General features: G+C 41.9%; 2 protein-coding genes and 1 long non-coding RNA gene across 4 annotated transcripts; 1 reads left to right on the top strand and 2 right to left on the bottom strand.

The window, feature by feature from the left end:
• Positions 1-2,976: 2,976 nt before the first annotated feature.
• Positions 2,977-9,367, bottom strand: LOC123993236 (protein FAM53C-like). The gene is given in 7 exon segments (XM_046295150.1): positions 2,977-4,457; positions 5,506-6,003; positions 6,005-6,160; positions 6,162-6,301; positions 6,418-6,478; positions 6,578-6,806; positions 9,232-9,367. Coding segments are annotated over 6 exon segments (1,179 nt in total). The 5' UTR covers positions 6,659-6,806; positions 9,232-9,367; the 3' UTR covers positions 2,977-4,214.
• A 461-nt stretch (positions 9,368-9,828) lies between these two features.
• On the top strand, positions 9,829-21,972 carry phykpl (5-phosphohydroxy-L-lysine phospho-lyase). Of its 2 annotated transcripts, none has more exons than XM_046295152.1 (13): positions 9,829-10,005; positions 10,116-10,234; positions 17,030-17,189; positions 17,296-17,370; positions 17,471-17,558; positions 17,650-17,766; positions 17,938-18,020; positions 18,187-18,412; positions 18,536-18,690; positions 18,856-18,945; positions 19,128-19,258; positions 20,774-20,816; positions 21,569-21,972. In XM_046295152.1, the coding sequence occupies exons 1-12, from the start codon at positions 9,947-9,949 to the stop codon at positions 20,794-20,796; spliced, it is 1,326 nt and encodes a 441-aa protein (XP_046151108.1). In that variant the 5' UTR covers positions 9,829-9,946; the 3' UTR covers positions 20,797-20,816; positions 21,569-21,972. The 2 variants fall into 2 exon arrangements, with proteins under 2 accessions (XP_046151108.1, XP_046151109.1); XM_046295153.1 differs by lacking the exon at positions 9,829-10,005 and adding an exon at positions 16,784-16,879.
• LOC123993238 lies at positions 10,890-15,628 on the bottom strand. Its single transcript, XR_006831404.1, has 4 exons — positions 15,302-15,628; positions 14,151-14,229; positions 13,891-14,013; positions 10,890-11,025 (listed from the first exon to the last, which is right to left on the bottom strand). It is a non-coding gene; the product is annotated as an uncharacterized LOC123993238 (long non-coding RNA).

Below are 21,972 nucleotides of genomic sequence, written 5' to 3' on the forward strand. Positions count from 1 at the left end.
GTAACAGCCTGCACACTGCCTTATAGTCAGCCGCAGCAGTTCACAGTGAAATATATTAGAAGTAGCCAAAAAACAGACACCCGCGACCAATCCGTGACATCGTTTTCAAAGTAGCCTAATTGTTGGAAAACTGCGGACATAGCAACACTGCACACAATGACGTTCTCCATATTATGTGTTCAAGTTGATGATATATTGAAGAAACTATTACGATTTATCATGCAATGTTCTTCGCAGCTAATTCTACATTTTTTACTGGGTCACTGATCTCTGTAAAGTTATAGAATATAGAGCAATGCATTGGTATATTGTCTGTGTTTTACCTTCCTACATATCTTACAGGAATTAAATAACTTTATATCTCAATGATTTGTCCAACCTTTAGAAAGTTTAGATAGCTCAGTGTTGACCGCCAGGTGACAGTATATAGTCAATAATTTCCCCAATCCTCTCAGGACTAAGGCAACATTTTCTCGAGTGGACGTTTTCATGTTGACATAATCTTGCAATCAAACATGTTGCCTAAAGAAATCTTCTAACATATACACCAATCTTTTTTTGGTCATCCCATTTGACTCCTATCAATATGCAAACCCAACACATCTTAAAGGGATAGTTCACCCAAATTATACTGTACAAAAATATAAATGCAACATGCAACAATTTTAACGATTTTACTGAGTTACAGTTCATATAAGGAAATCGTTCAATTGAAATACTTTCCTTTCACATGACTGGGCAGGGGCGCAGCCATGGGTGGGCCTGGGAGGGCATAGGCTCACCCACTGGGGAGCCAGGCCCACCCACTGGGGAGCCAGGCCCAGCCAGTAAGAACACGTTTTTCCCCACAAAAGGGCTTTATTACAGACATAAATACTCCTCATTTTCATCAGCTGTCTAGGTGGCTGGTCTCAGACGACCCCGCAGGTGATGAAGCCACATGCGGAAGTCCTGGGGACCACCGTGGTTACACATGGTCTGGGTTGGACACACTGCCAAATTCTTTAAAACTACGACATTGGAGGCGTATTATGGTAGACAAATGAACATTAAATGATCTGGCAACAGCTTTGGTGGATATTCCTGCAGTCAGAATGCCAATTGCACGCTCCCTCAAAACTTGAGACATCTGTGGCAATGTTAGGTGAAACATGGGATCAACACTTTATATGTTGCGTTTATATTTTTGTCCATTCTACAAATTGGTTTCCTTACCCTGTAAGCATTACGGACAAGGTGTGACAGCAATCCACGTTTTGGTTATCAATGGGGAGTGTGCATTCTTCTCTTGATTCCGCTCTGTTCAAGTTGATTTGCCACAGGTCTGTGAATCTGTGCGTGACAGTAGGTTGTTCGAGATTGCGCAGATTGAATATGCACTGTTCCAAAATGTCACATTTGGGTTTGTATGGTCATGGAAAGTCATATGAATTTGTTTCAAACCTGTTTTTAATGTAATTCATGAAATCACACTTTTAAATATGATCAACCAATAAAAACAACTACATATCAGCCATTATCATTTTGACCCTTCAGTGTATGTCTGTGAAGCTGCCTTTTGTGCACCAGTGTGAGTGGCCCGTTGCCCGAGCAGCAGGTATACAATAATGACAGACTAACTAGATCGTCAATTCAAAACATAACTTGTAGCAGTTATCTCGCTAGTAAACTATAGCTAACTAAGCATGTGCATAGATCTCCCCTGAAAAATCCATATTTGAGCCTTATATATTAACACGTCTAGTTAGATACAGTGCATTGAAGTAGCCTACCTTATCCATTTCACCCATGATTTATTGAATGAGGGAATAACTTTATTAAGACCATAGTATTAACCACATAGTAGCCTAAAAATCAGCTCCTCAACTGGACCTTGATAAGCAGACTTAGGTGTTTCCGGGCTGGATCAAAAGCCAAGCATGCACACCCAGAAGCTCTCCAGATGGAAGGTTGACCACATGTTGACAACATGTGACAAACAGTGCAGTTCTATGTGGGGGGCTAAGTGCCTTGATCAAGGGCACAATGGCATGGGATCAGACACAGCAGCTTTCCAGTGCCGATAATGCTTACTTGTTCATTCATGTAGGCTATAAGTCATGAAAAGTTGGTTAAAAGTCATGGAAAATGTGTCTAAACCATTAGCAGTGAATAATCAGAGGTCTCTATAGCTATAGCATAATGTCATTTGTGAATTTTGGTGAACGTAGTCTAATGGACCTACTTGGAAAGACAGCTCCTGCACTTATTCCAAGTCAAGCACGGCTTATGTTCAAATCATCTATAGGTTACTTTTTTTGAGCTTCAAAATGCATTTTTAGATACTTTCAGATGATTTGGACATAATGCATGAAATAAGCTAATATCGGTCCTATGACTAGAATGGCCAGAAATGCTAAAATAATATCATTTGGAAGCTAAACCAAATATGGTGGTTAAATAAGATCTTGTAGTTTATGTGGGGGTGGGGGCAATAAGTAGACCATTTCTATTTCAAATCTTCAATCGTTGATTAAGACAGGTGGGTTCACTCCCAAGTGCCGCATGTCATGAAGACACTCCCCTGTCTCGATCAATGAGATAAGATTTGAAACAGACAATCTGTAGGCAGACACTGTTTGATTACTTCATGGAGAAACAAATCATTTTAATAAATTCAAAACAAACCCCCTGCAACTGGACACAGACATTTTAGAAGGTACATGTATGGCCAAATCGAGAATGAAGGTAGTATCACCAAATCAAGGCTGGTCGAAAATTCTTTGTGCTGCTATGCCAAACAGTACCTATCCAGTAATGGCTAATGGAGCATCACAATAGCCCGTTATCATTTGCTAAACCAAAGCATGGATTCCCATCATACCTTGTCCATAGACTGCTTAGAGGGTAATGAAACCAATATGTAATTTTATAATTTGGGTGAACTATTCATTTAAAAAAAATCTCCCATTGAAAGAAACACAGGACAAAGGGGGGTTTCTTGCAAAATTATTCTCTAATAAACTTTATTTGTACACAAATTGTGTAAGAGGACAACTTCCATCTGAAAACATACAATACAAATTTTCTCCAAAAGGCCACCAATCCTTTGCATCGCTACTGGTTTCTTCTCACACAAAATGGTTTCCACCTGACCACTGTACAGTACATTATTACATTGTGCCCTATAGGATCCAACTGCAGCATCGAGTCAATTATTCAAATCCTATTACAGTGCAAGTGTGATCTGTTCATTAGTGGGAAACAGAGAACGGAGACCAAAGAAATAGAATGTAGAATCTAGGTTCCATTTCTATGGGCGACCAAGGCGAAAACATCTGGATGTTATGAACAAAAAACAGCAACAGCTTATTTTTTATAGTGAGCTTAAGGCATGATGAATGTACAATGTTGATTTCATCCAATGATGGATAAGTGGTTTGGAGAACAAATTAATGCATTATTGTCCAAGAAGTATGGGGAAAGGAAGCAGTAAAGATCCATTCGCCAGCTGAGGAAAGCCCTCTTTGTTTCCCTTTACTGGTGTGGGTATTCCACAGGGCCAAATCAAAAGCATCAGAAAGTAGTAGTAATAAACCCATGAAAACAGATGTGTGTACAGGCTTCTGCTTGTGTGTACAGGCTTCTGCTTGTGTGTACAGGCTTCTGCTTGTGTGTACAGGCTTCTGCTTGTGTGTACAGGCTTCTGCTTGTGTAACAGTTGCAGAGGCCTTCGATCAGCAACGCAACTGACCATACTTTCAGAAATGTACAACGGCGACAGGAGTGTCCACAGAAATCTAACTGCATCATTTTTATAATGGTATTTATCAGTCGTACACCAACTATCCAGATTATTAAAAAGTGCCTATTTTGTACCTTCAGAAGTCATCATTTCTTAGCCTTTATCTCTATTGGGTTTCTGGGTATACACATTTACCCATAGAGTATGGTCACGTAGAATTACATTGTCCCAAAATGCTGAATAACACAAGGTTGTCAAAGTTACTCTAGGATCACAATAATGGTAATATTGATTCTTATAGTCTACAGTCAGCCAGTGATATGAAGGGTCCCTGGTGTGGCCCCTAGGAAGGCAGCAGGTTCCTGAGGGCTCAGCCAGGGGTGTGCATTTGTTTATTTTACCTTCATTGAAAACATTTACATAAAGTGTGTGTGTGTTTGTTGTGGATATGATTATGAATATCAATCACAGAGAGCACCAGGGACCTCTTTCAGTTCTCCTCAATGAGGTTCAAGTCCAGTTCTGTGCAGTCTCTTTCAAACACACTCTGCTGTCCAGCCTCTAGCACACCCATATGTATTTTCTCTTCCTCCTCCTCACTTTCACTCAGCGGTCCAATGCTGGTTCTTCCCAGGAGGTCTGCAGGTGAAAAGGTTCCTCTGAAGTCCCCTAAAACAGGTTCCAGACCAATGCAGACGGCTGCTCCACACACCAGGGGCTCCCCACTACGAATCTGAAACACAGGACATGGAAGAAAACAATAAATACAGCATCTTCGTAGTGCAATTTTATTTATTTTTTAATATATATTTATTTTAAATCAGCTTTTTATGAAACTAATAGGCATACAACTGCAATAGCTTTTAGTATTTTCCATGGTTATTCAAAATACCATGTGTGAGAACCTCAATGTCCACCTAAGGACAGTCTATGAAAATCATATGCAAATGTATCAGACTGTCTGGACAAATGTTCTGGCTATTTCCTCATCCTGCACAGAGACCCCAGCCAGAGCTAACTTTGTGCAGTCCCTTTATCTTTTTACACCAGAAAGGCAGCCATTTCATAAACCACCACCCACCATCTTAAAACATGACAAGGACACACAGAGCCAGCTGCAAAACCCAACAGCAGCTTCAGTCACACCCCCAGGTCCAATGCCCAGAAGGCCATAAAAATGAACTGGGGGTGAGAGAAAAATCGCAAAAGAGAAAGGAGAAGTGATGACATCACTCCTCAGAACAGGAAGTCAGTAGTGTTGCTCAAATCCAGTGGTTAAATATAGATGGCTGGGTGGTGGTGAATGTCCATAGGGGCAAGCAATTGGTCATGCATCAACGAACGGACACAGGAATGCAAGGGTCAGCCCAAAAACACACATACACGCCGGGTCAGGGCAGTGAGGCTACATAGCCAGGCAGCACAGTCCCAACACCACTCCCTGAACCCAAATCCAGACTGGTCTGGCTGGGACAGGAATGTGAGAGCGGTAGTTCTGTCTCATGAGGGGAGAGCGATTCAGAGAACCAGAGAGCCAGAGGCCCATTTCTCCTCGCTAATGATCCCAACATAAACACTCTGGTCTATGGGGAGAGGCAGGAGAGCTGGGGGGCCCGCTTTAGGCCTCCAGCCACTCACAGGCAAATGAAGTTTGCTCTGACTAAATGAGAACTATGAGCAGTTTCTACTAAAATGGTGCATGCTATGCATTTTTGGCTCTATATATTGCATTGATCTTATTTAATAGGCCTAAAAACTGATGTACATCCCATCCAGCGCACCTGAGTCATCTTGCTGAAGTCAAGGCCGGGCCTGGTGTAGTTGGGGAGCGTGTCTGGGTCATGGCGTCGCTTCAGGCCGGGCTTACGTAGATCACAGGGCTGAGAGTGGCAGCGTGGGAGACGGAGGGGCAGGACACGCCTTGAGGACGATGGGGTACTACAGGCCGAGGAGGGAGTGGGGGAGGGGGCCGGGACCTCCATCCCAATGTAGCGACTGGCTAGAGCTGGAGAGGGCTGGGGGGGCAGGATGTGCACAGGGGACAGAGAGAAGCGGCGCTGCTGCAGGGGCCGACAGGAACTCAGCGTGGCCGGGGAGGAGGAGCAGGAAGAGGGGAATAAGCCTGTGTAGCTCTCCCTGGGCGGGTCATAGTGGTCCCAGGAAACACTCCAAGGGATAGGGGAGTCCGGGGACAGGGCCAGGCTGAAGAAGGTGGGACTGGAGGAGGAGTGCAGGGAGGAGGTGAGGGAGGAGCTGGGGCCTCGGAGGGGTACGGAGCCCACCAAGGAGCCAACTCCCATGCCGGCCACCCCCCCCACCACTGTGGCAGCGGCGCTTGACAGGGGTCCAGATCTTGGAGGCGCTGGGGCGCCAGGGGGTGCGGTAGCGGGACAGGTCCTCAGGGACGGACAGGGAGCGACAGTGGCGTTTGGGGGGGAGGAGGGGGCAGTGGCGGGGAGTTCTGTAGGGACATGTTTGTCGCAGAGGTGCTGGGGAGAGGGGTTCCTAGGGGGTCCAGGACAGAGACGGCATCCTGCAGATGAGTCTTGGAGGATGGGAACATAGACCAACTGCTCTCTGTGGAAGTGAAACAAACCAAAAACATGACTCAATGTTGGCCCTTCCAAGTTAATGATTTAGCGGGAGCTTTGAATGAGAACTTTATTAAGTTTAAGGAATTAGTGGATCCTTACCTGGAGTCAACCCATACCCGCGCCAACACACCGTGGGGCTAGAACCCACTTCAGGCAATGACTGAAACAAAGCAACGAAGATAAGGGATTTATAGCAATGGTAATTCCTCATAGAAGAAGAGCTACAAAACAGCCAGTGTGTATCACATGGCATGCTCACCACATTAAGAGAGAAAGCCCTGCGATAAGGGGGCTCCTCCAGATTCTGTCTGCGGAGCTGCTCTGTGATGAGAGTCACCATGGTGACACACTGATGCCAATGAGGAAGGGGTGGCGCTTGTCAGTCAGACTGCTGGGGAGGTTAGTGGTGTCCCCTCCCCACCTCAACTGGCCAGACTGACCCTTCCAACCTCACTGAGATAATGTCATCAACAGCTTCATCATCTCATCTGAACAGGGAAAGAGTAAGCAGAGAATCCACATTTTAATGCTGAGTAGTAGACCATATTCAAGAGTTATTTTACCAGGGATTGGAATAGCACATCAATCTGAGCATCATGGATACAGAATGATTGGGTGTGCAAGTCAATTTTCTGTTAATCCCACAGCTTTGCGTTGGGTAATACCAGGAATGTGCATGTGTGCACGAATCATAAAGTGGCAGGATACTTACTGTACTTGGAATCTGTTCTCCCTCTTACAAGCATGCAACACTCACGTGCAGATATTTGGACACCGTTTTGAGAGAAGATCAAAAGGAGGAAGAGTGACCACCGCCTTAATGAGTGTTCTATAAGTCTTATCTGGTAAGGCAGGAGACAGACTAGGACATAGGCTAGCTCCTGCCTCAGATGAAAGGTACGCAAAGTAACAGCAGAAGTGCAACCTCAAATAGCGATGATGTTAAGAACACTAATCCGATACATTGCAGAAAACATTCATTTTCTTTGTGAGAATACAAACAAAATAATTTATTAGCTGCACAGATGTAGAGTTCAGGGCAATACCAAGGCACATTATAGTCAAGTGGGTCCAATTCAAAGTGAGTGCTAATAGTGTGGCCCTTGTAGAGGGCTGTGAGGAGAATGGAGGGGGAGGGAGAGCGAGAGGAGGAAAAGAGGGGGAGGATGGGGGAAGTGTGTGAAACAGAGGGGGATTGGGGCCATAGGCATGCCATGCCCACTCTGAGACAGACAACAGGGGGAAGAGAAAGTGGAAAATGGGACTAGGACCTTAAAATGACCAAGGCACAAAGAAAACAAAATACGCATAAAAGGACCCGAGCACAACTAAGCACCATGCAGTGACAGGCAAAACAAGGTGCCAGTTAGTGTTGTTCACCGACACATTCCACCCCCATGCAAATGCTAGAGTCAGTCAGCTTTAAAACAAACGTAACAGTTATTGAAACTAGACACACCCTATGGGAACACACCGATTCTCTGCTATACAAAGTCCCACACCAAATAAGACCGGCCCAGATACAACACTTGACTAGTCATTGCAACCTTTGCACTGTTCTGTATAAATATTGTGCACAACGAAACCAAAAGTTATAAAACCAACAATTGATAAACCACTTCCAACTGCCTATGCAGTCATCCCAATGTGGGTGACAAGAGGTCTCTCATTTTGGGAACTATGGGGAGTTTCCACCACCTACTAGCCACTGTTGCTTTAAGTGCTTAGGCTTAGGGGGCTGTGTGGCCTACAGGGACTTGGTTTCCATGTGGCAAGTTAATTCTACAGCACATGAAAAACGCAACACTAAATACAAGTCAAAAGCTGGTGGCATGGACGAGCCATTTGACAGATAAGCGAAATTAATACATTCCATGACTGGACTTAGTTGTGGGAGAATCGTCACTAACACACGTTACATGTCAAACCTATCAAACAGTTACAAATGCTAGTGATTAAAACGTGAATGGTCATGTTAATCATAAGAAGTTTGGTTTAAATGGCACACGTGTTCCACTCACTAACAAACCCATTCAGTTAACCTAACGGAACCTCAACATGTTTCGAAAGACGTTAAAGTTTGCTTGCAACTTAGCAGGCAACTCTTTTTGGAAGTTAACAAAGCAAAGTCTCAAATCAATAATAGGAGTGCTTGGTAAACCGAGATATTTGTGGTCAACTCTGAGGTCTCCATCTTCTGATCTAGCTAGTTACCAGCTAGTAACTACTTACCTAGTAGTAGGCAAGCTAGCCTACCAACACTACAACAAATTATGTGATCTTGACCAATTGGATTGTTGCATGCTAATATGAATAGGCTAACTAGTAGCAATATGGCATGGTGCCAGCTAGCAAGCAACTTACAAATGTATGACATTAAATTTGGTCATCATCCCAAATACGAGGCTTAGAGGCTAATGATAGCTACGAAAGCAATTAGCTAGTTACCGTTAGCCAGCAGCAATACGGTCTGTGCGGTGGGCCAACCAGGCAGCTGGCTTGTAATTAAACGTAACAGTTTGCAAGTTCTGACAAACTAGCCGGTCAGTCTTGACTAACAAATTGCAGTATCACCACAAGCATATCCAGCTAAGCTAGCGGTTATTCATTTGGCCTACATTAGCTGTTCAGGTCAGATAACGTTAACTTGACAGCCACCTAGTTAGCTAGCAAGCCGACTCAAGTCTAGCTAACTTTAGCTAGCATGAACATTCAGCCCGTGGGAACTGACAGTCTGGCTCATCACTCCGCTAGCAATTATTAGCTAGTTTGCTATGTTGTCATGCTTACGCATCTAATTGTCAGCGTAACGGAATTAATTTACATATCGGTATAAGAAATGTAGCTTAAAATGACGTTGATTATTGACAGCAACACAAGACTGCTTCGTAGCTAGCTCGATGATTCATTTACCTGCCCACCTTGTCTCCTTAGCAACCGAAAGCAGCACGGGGTAGTTGATGGCCTTGCACTGAATATATAGCCATCGGAACAAACCATTAAAAAGGGGTGGTTGAAACGTCTAACATGCTTGTATCTTTATTATACAAAATCTATTTATATCACAATCCATCTAGGAATTAACTATATATTGTCTCCGAAATTCAATGTAAATCTTAAATGTGAAAAACGTTTTGCTTTTTAATTCTTTAAAATCACCCCCCTATTGTTCTGAAAGTAGAAAAAAAAACAGACAGAAAGTATTCTAAAGAAAAACGCATCGAGTACTGTACAGCATTCTTCTGCGATAATAGTCAGCAATGTGTCGGTTGGGTTGGTCTTTGCCACTACCAGTTTTAATTCGTCCTTTTGAAAATGAATGTGCCCGGCGAGATTCCAGCTCTCTACAAAAATATGTTTAGTGTAGTTTGTCAATTTTTTGTGACGATGAGGTGCTGTGAATTAATTACAAGTTTTTGAATGGGAAAGAAACACACAAAAAGACAGACACATCATTCGTTAAAATATATATATATATTATAATCCAGAATGCGCCTACGTCATTCAGACAGACGCATGCGCAGTTATGAAAATCCACGTGATTTCTTCAGAAAGTTGTTATGACGGGAAAGACAACTAGAAACTGGAGTTTAATTTAGTAATACAAACTAAGAGAAACGCAGTGAAAATGGCGTTGGAAATGTTCAAGAAAGAAGAGACTCTTGCAATGAGAAAGAAACTGATTGGGTATGTAACTGTGTTTGACTTGGAAGAAACTCAAGCTGGCAGCAACAACGCTTGGCCCTCGTATGAAATTATGCACTGACATAAAATGGTTTAAATTATGTCTCTTCTAGGCAGTCTTGCAGACTCTTCTATTCAGACGATCCCGTGAAGATAGTCAGAGCCAGAGGACAGTATTTGTATGACGAAAATGGCAAGCGGTACTTGGACTGTATCAGCAACGTTCAGCACGGTAAGACACACATCTATAGAGCTCGCCAACTTGTAGTACAACAAATCGGAAATGATATACCTCAGGAATGGCTGAACGATCCTATGTGCAAAATTAATGGGAAATGAATAGTTTTGGAATAAAGTTAAACGCCGAAAATAAAGTCTGAGGTTAACACCGCATCATAACCTGGTAATGACCACCTGACTACAATTTATTACTTATACTCTTAGAAAAATAGGTTCCTAAAGAGTTCTTCGGCTGTACTCTTCTTGGTTCTAGGGAGAAGGCTTGTTGGTTCCACGTATAACCCTTTTGGGCTCCATGTAGAACCGTGGAAAGGGTCCTACTTGCCTGAAACAAAAGGTTATCCTATGGGGACAGCCGAATAACCCTTTTAGGTTCTAGATAGCACCTTTGTTTCTAAGTTTACTGTAAAAAGTATTGCAGAGGATAAAGTAGGATATTGAAAACATTGTTCATTACATTTCTACTTGTTTCCATAGTCACCAATTAAAGTTAATCTGCAACATATTCTTACATTTTAAAATCAATCAAGCAATGGCAAAAACAAATCTATTATCACAATATTTTGCACATCTGCATACCGTAATTGTTTCATAATTCACCCACAGACATTAATTACATGCATAGAAAGACTGGGACACGGACTATATAAAGGCCCATTGTTTTATTTGATTAGTGATTCATACGAGTGGTGCGATGGGGTAGGTTGTCATCAAGGACCTCTGAGCACAGAAGGCGATCTGGAGCGTAGTGGCCCTCTTCCAGAGTCATGCGATGGGTCAGATCTGCAGTGAAGAGAATCAGTGCATCATAACTTTATACATTTGAGATTTTAAAAGACAACTAGAAAAGGACATTCTTGATGTAACTTTGTGGACTCAGCTGGCTAAAAATATTTCCATGGTACTAGTTAAAACGATTTTGTGGCAGTTCTATCTTAGAGATGTCTTCAAAAAAAGAGCAACTTGCTCATGCACATACTTTGCGTCCTTCTCCACCACGGCGTTCAGGGGAATATTTAAAGCCTTTCCAGAAGGCTGGTGAGTGAGGGCCTATTTAAAGCCTTCTAAAGCCTTTCCATTTTCCAAAAATAAAATAAATTAATGATTGGCATAATGTGGGCATGCAGGACAGTACATAACACACAGAAAAATATATTTAACAGTCTGAATGTACTAAAAGTGGTAGCAAAGGCATGTTTGCTCCTCTGTTCCTTCATATTGAAGTGGGACATTACTTTCTTGGTCATCAATCTGAAACATTTTAAGAAAGAGGATATCAAAATTACACAGTAGTTGTATAATTACAATTTTTAACTCATCTCCAAATGATAAAGTTTTGCTTAATCCTAATACATGTTTAATATTCAAACAACTTTACATAAACACACCGCTCCGTAATCCTGAGGACATTGTCCCAGACAAAGGTTCCCCCAATTGAAGACAGCTTGGCAGTCTTAAAAAAAGAATGCCAAATGCAACAATTCAAGTATGTTTAAAGAGACAATCAAATATTATCTTGTTCAAAAGTTATGTCTGTCATATCATTCCTGCAACAAACATTGTTAGAAATGGGTGCAATTGGCAAATCTAGCTACATGTTGAACTTCCATCCTATCAGGCCAGGGGCACAATGTATGCATTTATGGTTGGATCAGAATCGCCATTGTAACATTGTTAGAAATGGGTGTACAGTGCATTCGGAAAGTATTCAGACCCCTTGACTTTTTCCAAGTTTTGTTACATTACAGCCTTATTCTAAAATTGATTAAATAAAACATTTTCCTCATCAATTTACACACAAATACCCCAAAATCACAAAGTGAAAACAGGTTTCTAGAATGTTTTGCACATTTATTGCAAGTAAAAAACAGACATACCTTATTTACATAAGTATTCAGACCCTTTGCTATGAGACTCAACATTGAGCTCAGATGCATCCTGTTTCCAGTGATCATCCTTGATGTTTCTACAACTTTATTGGGAGTCCACCTGTGGTAAATTCAATTGATTGGACATGATTTGGAAAGGCACACACCTGTTTATATAAGGTCCCACAGTTGACAGTGTATATGTCAGAGCAGAAACCAAGCCATGGGGTCAAAGGAATTGTATGTAGAACTCAAGATCTGGGGAAGGGTACCAAAATAATTCTACAGCATTGAAGGTTCCCAAGAACACAGTGGCCTCCCATCATTCTTATATGGAAGAAGTTTGGAACCACCAAGACTCTTCCTATAGCTGGCCACCCGGCCAAACAGAGCAATCGGGGGAAAAGGGCCTTGGTCAGGGAGGTGACCAAGAAGCCAATGGTCACTCTGACAGAGCTCCAGAGTTCCTCTGTGGAGATGGGAGAGCCTTCCAGAAGGACAACCATCTCTACAGCACTCTACCTATCAGGCCTTTATGGGACTGGGAGACTAGTCAGAATCGAGGGAAAGATGAACGGAGCAAAGTACAAAGAGATCCTTGATGATAACCTGCTATAAAGCGCTCAGGACCTCAGACCGGGGCAAAGGTTCAACTTCCAACAGGACAATGACCCTGAGCACACAGCCAAGACAATGCAGAAGTGGCTTCAGAGCAAGTCTCTGAATGTCCTTGAGTTGCCCAACCAGAGCCCGAACTTGAACCCAATAGAATATCTCTGGAGAGACCTGAAAATAGCTGTGCAGCAACACTCCCCATCCAACCTGACAGAGCATGAGCAGATCTGCAGAGAAAAATGGGAGAAACTCCACAAATACAAGTGTGCCAAGCTTGTAGTGATTACAGCGAGGCTGTAATCACTGCCTTTACTGAGTAAAGGGTCTGAATACTTATGTAAATCTGCTATCTGTTTTTTTTTTTTTTTGAATAAAATGAAGAAAAAAATAATAATCTAAAAACCAGTGTTTGCTTTGTCATTATGGGGTATTGTGTGTAGATTGAGGGAGGGAAAAAATGGTTTAATCCATTTTAGAATAAGGCTGTAAGGTAAAAAAAACGTGGAACAAGTCAAGGTGTCTGAATACTTTCCGAATGCACTGTAATGTTGTTTGAGTGAGCGAGGAGAATGAGCAAGAGAGAAATGTGAGAAACTATACATGACTCAGCAAGGGAGGTGTCTGTTGATCAGGACACAGGTTTTGCAACTGAAAAAAAGGGGGAGTTAAAATTGTATTTTATTTGCTTTACAAACACATGTTATTAGAAGCAGTGCTATTTCAATTGGATTTACTTACACTACACTCTTAGGGGGAAAAAAGGTTCCAAAAGGGTTCTTCGGCTTTCCAAAGAGTTCTTCTGCTGTCCCCATAGGAGAACTCTGTTTGGTTCCAGGTAGAACCATTTTGCGTTTCAGGTATAACCCTCTGAGGAAAGTGTTCTACATGGAATCCAACATAGTTCTATATGGAACCAAAGGGTTCTACCTGGAACCAAAAAGTGTTCTTCAAAAGGTTTTCCTATAGGGACAGCCGATGAACCGTTTTAGGTTCTAGATACTACCTATTTTTTCAAAAGTGTAAGATTAGGCAATCATGGGAAGCTGAATAACATGTCTCTTGGGTAATCCAGTCTCAGTGAGACCTAATCCAGAGTAAAAAAGTATCAAACAGAAGACAAAATATATCAAACAAAAGACAAAATAACATCTAGCACACAACTTACTGTCAATGACTATGGGTTTAAGGAGGGGTGGTTCTGCTCTCTCCTTTCGCTGGGATGTGGCAGAATAGGTCACTGGTAACTGTTGTAGACCCCATGCATTAAGTCATTGACATGTTTCAGGAGCTGTAAAGACAAAGACGAATCATGATTAACTATTGCCTAAGCTCTTCACTAAGTTAGACTTAGCCTAGCAAGTACATCGACCATGTTCTTCAGCAATCTGGCAGTGAGGCAGATGGAGAGAGTGATAGGCTAATTACCCAGCCTGCTGACTAAGAAATGTAACTTCAGTACTCCTTCCCTTTGTTCACTCCTCGATCCTTCCAAGCTAGAAGATTCCTGCAAAAAAAATAAAGAATTGAAAAGGCAGTTGAGAGGTGTAACATTAGAATGAGTGTAGAGGGGGGGAGCAGGGATAGGCAAAATGAATTGTATTGTCAAATACAAAATACACAAAAATAGAAGGATCTCTGATGAATGGGCTCCCGAGTGACCCTGGTTCAAGCATGAGGCTGTATCATAACCGGCCGTGATCGGGAGTCCATTAGGGTGGTGCACAATTGGCTCAGCGTTGTCTGGTTTATGGGAGGGTTTGGCCAGGGTAGGTAAAATAAGAATTTGTTCTTTAACTGACTTGCTTAGTTAAATAAAAGGTTAAATAAAAATGAATCAAGAAAATCTTCACAACCATATATTTTGGTACACATTTAAAGAATTAAACTACCTTACTGTCCCACACAATCAATGTTTCCTATATGTGTATTCATGTACCATCTCTCACACACTATACTGTACTCTATATCATCTACTGCATCTTTATGTAATTACATGTATCACTAGCCACTTTAACTATGCCACTTTGTTTACATACTCATCTCATATGTATATACTGCACTCAATACCATCTACTGTATCTTGCCTATGACGCTCTGTACCATCACTGACTCATATCTTTATCCCCTTACACTTGTGTCTATAAGGTAGTAGTTTTGGAATTGTTAGCTAGATTACTTGTTGGTTATTACTGCATTGTCGAAACTAGAAGCACAAGCATTTCGCTACACTCGCATTAACATCTGCTAACCATGCGTATGTGACAAATACAATTTGATTTGATTTGACACACAGTACCAATCTCTCTCACACACAGTCACACAGCTAGCATGACAAAATGTTGATATGACGACAATCTTTTGTATACGTGATTGTGATAGCAATCATCATCTCTCATACACACACACATTGCTAGCATGACAACTTTGACATGACAATGTTTTCTAAAGTTATTGTGATCATCTTTCTCACTCACACACACACATTTGCTATTATTAACTGAACAGATATTCAAATGTCAATCTGTTTGCAAGCTAGCTACAACAGACATCTACAACAGGTAAAAATGAAGACTTACCATATCCATGATGGATTAGTCAGAGAGCTAATGTTAGCTAGTTAAAATTAGCCCTGCTGAGTTAGTTAGCAAGCTAAATATTTATTCCTTGACGTTTTTCTCCCCAACAAAATGCCCCTTTACCTACAAAAGTTAAAACAATAATGCAGGAGAACAGGGACTACCACTTAGCAGTAAAATATTTTAGAAGTTTTTTGTGTACATTTTTAGAAACTGTTGTTGTTGACTGAAGTGCTCGTGCAAGCAGGCTGCCTGCACGCAGAGATCTATTACTGCGCGCGAGGCACAGATTCCCATCCAACTTTTAACTGGAACTGATATGCCTACCTCCTTATTTAGCTGAAATTAAATGTTAAATTACTGCACGCATTATGTGAATTGCTTAAAGCCTTTAAGGAAAAATATAATAGCCATATTTTCAGGGTCAAATTCAGGTGCAATAATTTTAGACTAATTAGTTGTGGAAATAATTGCGATTAAAAGTAGGGTTTTATAAATCCTGGTGGATTGTAGTATGCTTTTGAAATAAAAGACAGGCCTAGGTTTTATTTCTTAAATAAATAGTTAGTCATAACAGAACTTCCAAATAGAATTCAGAGAACAGAAGAAAAATGTGCAGCACAATAAACAGTACAATACCCAGCAAGCTACCAGATATCATTCATTAAACAACCATTATTTCACAGTACTGCCATTTTACTGCATTTTAACAGCAGTGCATTTTTGTATGGGCATCCTGTATTATTGTGCATGTTTATCACCTAGATCAAATATTGTGCATATACACTTTTCAATTGGGTGAACTGTAACTACAAAAAACGCCATCTCGAATGTTTGCTTTAATGACCTACCAACTTTAATGACTTGGGGGTGAAATAGATCACATTTTAGTTTTTTTGTCAAATTTTCATTTCAACACCTGCCAAATAAAAACCTTAAATGGCCCTGCTCCTGAAAAAGTTAATTGGTCCGGATAAGCTGAATTGGACTCGGCCAGGGTAGCAATATCCGGAGCCCAGAGTAATATTATTCTGCCCGGTCTGAATCATGCAAACCCTGCTGAAAAAGAACATTACTCTAACTGTAATAATTGTAATGCTTCTAGTGTCTTATATTCAATGGGTGCATGGCCCACAAACACTATGCCCATGTTTATATAGATTGATGTCTTTTCATTGAGTAGCATATAGATAACTGGTCAGTATTTCAATCAGATTTCAACCAAAAACCAGATCTCAACCAACATAAGACTTATTTCTTTTTGTTCATACGTCAAAAATACATCTTAATCTGGTTGTGATCTGGTCTATAAGCCGTCTTTATTATGTCGTATGCCCTCTGGGTAAATGCTTCAAAATTCACCAAAAGTGACCTGATAAAGATGATCCAATAGAACAAAACGTTTAAGATTTCCTAAGCCTGTATTTACAAAATACCTTATTTTCGGCATTTATCCAACAACTCCATACTTTTTCCCCATAGGCTTTGTTCAACAAACCATGGCGGAGTTAGTGCCTACAAAAAGATGCCGTTACTGTTGCTCTCTATTGGTGACATTATTTTAATGCATCTGATTTGGTGAGTAATATTTTGTGAGGGCAAAGGTCACAGTCCAAAGCCCTTTGAACATTACAGTAGTACCACAATATAATCAACATGACAGTACCTCCTAGTGGTAATTGTATGTAACGAAACGTTGGGAACGTTGGATTGTTGTTGCACCTACAGTGGGTCACTGTCATCCCAGCATCACACAAGCAGCCACAACGCAGATGGAGCTTCTGAATGCCAATTCGCGCTTCCTTCACGACAATATAGTTCAGTATGCCGACCGCCTCGCTGCCACTCTGCCCGACAAGCTGCGTGTCTTCTATTTTGTCAACTCAGGGTAAGACACCATGTCCTACAACCTATGACTTCCTCCTGAAACACAGCCCCAATGACATCCACGTAAGATATAGGAAGAATAATGTAATATGTATGTCTCCCAACAGCTCAGAGGCCAATGATCTGGCACTACGCTTGGCCCACCAGTACACCCAACATGAAGATGTCATTGTGCTTGACCAGTAAGGTTTCTCACATCACACAAAAACTACTACTAATCTCAGTGGATTTCTTCTCTAAAATGTACTTCTTCCTCTTTTCCCCCCTCTTCCTCCATACTAGTGCATATCATGGGCACCTGACTTCGCTCATCGATATCAGTCCATACAAGTTCCAGAAACTGACAGGACAGAAAGAGTGGGTTCACGTGGTGTGTAAGAGGATAGATATAGCATGCCTCTATTTTTTTGACGTGTGCTACAAAAAGCTAAAATTGTAATTTTCCTGTTTAATCCTTACAGGCACCCATACCAGACATCTATAGAGGTATATTCAGAGAGGACCATCCCAACCCAGCCCAGGCATATGCAGATACTGTGAAGGATGTGATAGACAAGGTGCACCAAAAAGGTCGCAAGGTACAGTAAATACAATAGGTTTTGCATGGAGAAGGGAAGTTCGAAAATAGTCTCAATTTGGACACCGAGCGGGGTGTAATGCTGATTAGTGTAGTAACAGTGTAATAACAATGTTCAGTATTGTACTAATTATATGGATCTAATAACTCAAAACTGACTTGTAACCTACAGGTTTCTGCATTTTTTTCTGAATCATTGCCCAGTGTTGGAGGCCAAATCCTCTTGCCCAAAGGATACTCAACTAAAGTAGCAGAGTAGGTACTGCCTCTGAGCATAAAATATTAGTGCACTATTATACTGTACCATTTTCTCATCGGTGAAGAAAAGGACGAAGAGCCAAATCGTCATAATGATAGTAAAAGTTATTGCTTTTATCTTTGTCATGTGACAGTGAGTGTTGGTATCTCTCTGTCTCGACAGATACGTGCGCTCTGCAGGGGGAGTGTTTGTGGCAGACGAGGTGCAAACAGGTTTTGGGCGTGTGGGGAGCCATTTCTGGGCCTTCCAGCTGCAGGGTGATGATTTTAGCCCTGACATAGTGACAATGGGCAAGCCGATGGGCAACGGACATCCCCTGTCATGTGTAGCAACCACAGCGGAGATCGCTGGGGCCTTCACAGCCAACGGAGTGGAGTACTTCAATACAGTGAGAAACTGGTGGCTGTTACAACCTATATTCTGCCTATTAAATCATGTTAACTGTGCACAAACGTTCATATTAGGAGTCTCATCCCTAATCATGGTTTGTGGTTCTCCTGTGACTGCGCAGTTTGGCGGTAACCCAGTGTCGTGTGCCATTGGCCTGGCTGTCCTGGACGTGATTGAGAAGGAGGACCTGAGGGGGAACTCGTCAAGAGTAGGAGGACACCTATTGGACCGGCTGAGACAGCTACAGACCAAACATCCAATCATTGGAGACGTCCGGTAGGGTGCCTACGACGTGGATTATGTGAAGGGAATATCTCTATAATAACTACTCACATATGACCTTGCCGTCAACCTCATACTCTCTAGTCTACAGCATGATCCATTCGGAGATACTGTCTGAAGACAGTATACAATAACTGGCTTTGTGTTTACTCTTGGCAGTGGAGTGGGTCTGTTTGTGGGCTTGGAGATGGTCACCGACAAAGAACAGAGGACCCCAGCTACAGACGCAGCAGCGCAAGTTGTCAGAAGGTATGGGGTCAGACTGGTCATTCACTGCTGCGAGGCCTTGTGAAGCAACAACTATACAATCATATCAAAGTGTGTCAGTGTTTGCTGCAGTCACAGTTCTTATTTTGGTATAAATCTTAGCATTATTTTTTAGAAGAGTACCTTTAAGCAGAAATATCCTTTGGTCTTGTCTCCCATTCCAGACTGAAAGAGGAGTATATCTGTGTCAGTACAGACGGCCCCTGGGAGAACATTGTCAAGTTTAAACCTCCCATGTGCTTCAGTATGGAGGACGCAGACTTGGTGGCAGACAGGATACACCACATTCTCACAGGTGACTGGAACACTTACCCTATAGCCCTGACTTAATACAATACATTTACACAGTTCTATAGTATACATTTATTATACTTAAAGTAAAGGTTCACCCATTTTGAATATTATATTGTTTTTGTGCGTCTGTGAGTGATGTTCTATCGATTCCCTGGGTCATTTCATGTTTATCTGAGTTATGGGCATTCAAGCAGGCAGAAATCCATCCTGTATGACGTAACACTGTGATAGTCTCTCATTGGAAGTTCATAGGAATACGACTTTTGGATCGCGAAAACATCTATCATACAAGTGTCAAGTGAGCCATTGATTATATTTTTGCCATATTCCTACCTCGAGAAATATGTAATTTAACAGAGCCTAGCAAATTCTTCTATTTGTCTGCCTCTTTAGTCCAGGGTGCATTGCATAGTGCAGTTGCCAGAGATATTATAGAAAGGAGATAGGAATCCAATGAATGAAAGAACGTATAACACCCAACAGACTGTCGCCCAATTGCGTTCCCGTTGTCATGCTGCATCACGCGGATACTAAGATAATCATCACGTAATCCCTTCTCAAAGTCAGTATATATGTCGAGAAACGTGTCTATTTTCCTAGAAAGTACATACTGTCACGATTCCAAAGCTATACAATATTAGATAATTAACTTTCTATCTCAAACTCCCATTCACTCCTTGAAGGAAAGCGCCCCTTGTCCCGTGCGGCTTATTGACATGGAAAACGTTGCCCATGCTATCTGATCAAAAGTATTTTGCCGTTGCAAATGTTAGACTCCACTCTGTTTTTTTATTTCACCTTTAACTATGCAAGTCAGTTAACGACGCTGGGCCAATTGTGCGCCGCTCTATGGGACTCCCAATCATGGCAGATTGTGATACAGCCTGGAATCGAACCTGGGTCTGTAGTGACACCTCTAGTTTGAGATGCAGTGCCTCAGACCGCTGAAGCACAACAATCTGCAGGTTGAACATGAAATTGTAGACTCCTAAATTGATAGTGCAGTATAGTCGATTTTACAGCGAACTAGCTACTTTACATGCTGATATTGTTTTTGGTACTGTGGGTAGCTACGTTTGCTATGTAGCTAGCTAGCCAGCTAGCCCATAGAAAGCATTGTGGATTTTGTAGTCGACTGGAGCTGCAAAAGATTTCCACAACGATTTTCCATGTTGCTGCCAACCTTATTTTAACGCCAAAATTAAACATTTGTTCACAAAAAACATTGTTCTCACATAGTGATATTTAACACTGTAAATTAAAAGAATGAGTGATTTTGGGTGGATTTTTCCTTTAAGGAGACAAGAATACCCAGTCTTTTTAACCCAACTTAGACTCTACCACTGCAGTGTTTGCTGAACTGAAGGTTCAGGGAGCCTGCACCGACCCAATTCGTATATCTGCCGACTTCTGAACTGGGCCAATGGCAATTACACAAGTCTTAACACATCCATACTACACACCACCTAAGCAGGTGTGTAGGGACCTGTTTGACAATTCTACTTTTCCTTTTCAGACATGGAGCGCAGTCATCAATAACTGGACAGTGGAGATTTAAGGTTTGTACAAACCTGTAGAAAGATTTAATTGCATCAGACAGTAAGAATTGGTCACAATCAGGAGTCAGAGGTAGTGTGATTTACTCCTCCAGGAGATTTCACTAACCGTTAAAAGTGCATTTCTCAGACATTGGATTTCATAGGGCAGAGCATTGAGGCCCGTATCTACACATGTCAGAGTAGAAGTGCTTATCTAGGCGCAATAGTTAAGGGGACTGTACTGCAGCGCCAGCTGTGCCACCAGAGACTCTGGGTTCGCGCCCAGGCTCTGTCGTCACCGGCTGCGACCGGGAGGTCCATGGGGCGACGCACAATTGGCCTAGCGTCGTCCGGTTTAGGGAGGGTTTGGCCGGTAGGGATATCCTTGTCTCATCGCGCACCAGCAACTCCGTGGCAGGCCGGGCACAAGGCACGCTAACCAAGGTTGCCAGGTGTTTCCTCCGACACATTGGTGCGGCTGGCTTCCGGGTTGGATGCGCGCTGTGTTAAGAAGCAGTGCGGCTTGGTTGGGTTGTGTATATGAGGACGCATGACTTTCAATCTTCGTCTCTCCCGAGCCCATACTGGAGTTGTAGCGATGAGACAAGATAGTAGCTACTAACAATTGGATACCACGAAATTGGGGAGAAAAGGGAGTAAAACATTATTTTTAAAGAACAAAAACAAAAAGGCTACACTGATCCAATATTGGCATTCCTACTTTGTGGCATTTTGTGGATACGGTCCTAGAACTTGCATCTTTCGCTTTACAGACGAACTGGAGTCATCTTGGAGGAAGACAAGGGAAGGAATGCAGAAGTATTCAACACAACCAATCTCACAGATCCATACCACAATTAAGGATATATATTTATTTTTTTATCATTAAGATTACACTACTAGATCTAACAACACAAGAATGGTTTGTGACAATTCATGAAGTGGAATTAGTGACTGCTTTTGATTCTGCATGAGGGATAAGAGAAACGGTGACATATACAACAGAAAGGCAATACATTTGTACTATAACACAATGTACATATGAATTTTTATCCTCCTCGCATTTATACTTCCCTGTGGAAATACAGTGCATTCGGAAAGTATTCAGACCCTTTGACTTTTTCCACATTTTGTTACGTAACAGCCTTTTTACAATGGATGAAATCCTCAATCTACA

The sequence above is a fragment of the Oncorhynchus gorbuscha genome, linkage group LG13 (genome assembly GCF_021184085.1).
Source record: "Oncorhynchus gorbuscha isolate QuinsamMale2020 ecotype Even-year linkage group LG13, OgorEven_v1.0, whole genome shotgun sequence".
In the NCBI taxonomy this organism is placed as follows: domain Eukaryota; kingdom Metazoa; phylum Chordata; class Actinopteri; order Salmoniformes; family Salmonidae; genus Oncorhynchus; species Oncorhynchus gorbuscha.

Excerpts from the sequence above, each read along its gene's own strand:
- phykpl (XM_046295152.1), top strand. The coding sequence starts at position 9,947 with ATGGCGTTGGAAATGTTCAAGAAAGAAGAGACTCTTGCAATGAGAAAG. Across the intron at positions 17,559-17,649 it reads AGAAAGAGTGGGTTCACGTG|GCACCCATACCAGACATCTA; the intron begins GTGTGTAAGAGG and ends TAATCCTTACAG. Across the intron at positions 18,021-18,186 it reads TACTCAACTAAAGTAGCAGA|ATACGTGCGCTCTGCAGGGG; the intron begins GTAGGTACTGCC and ends CTGTCTCGACAG.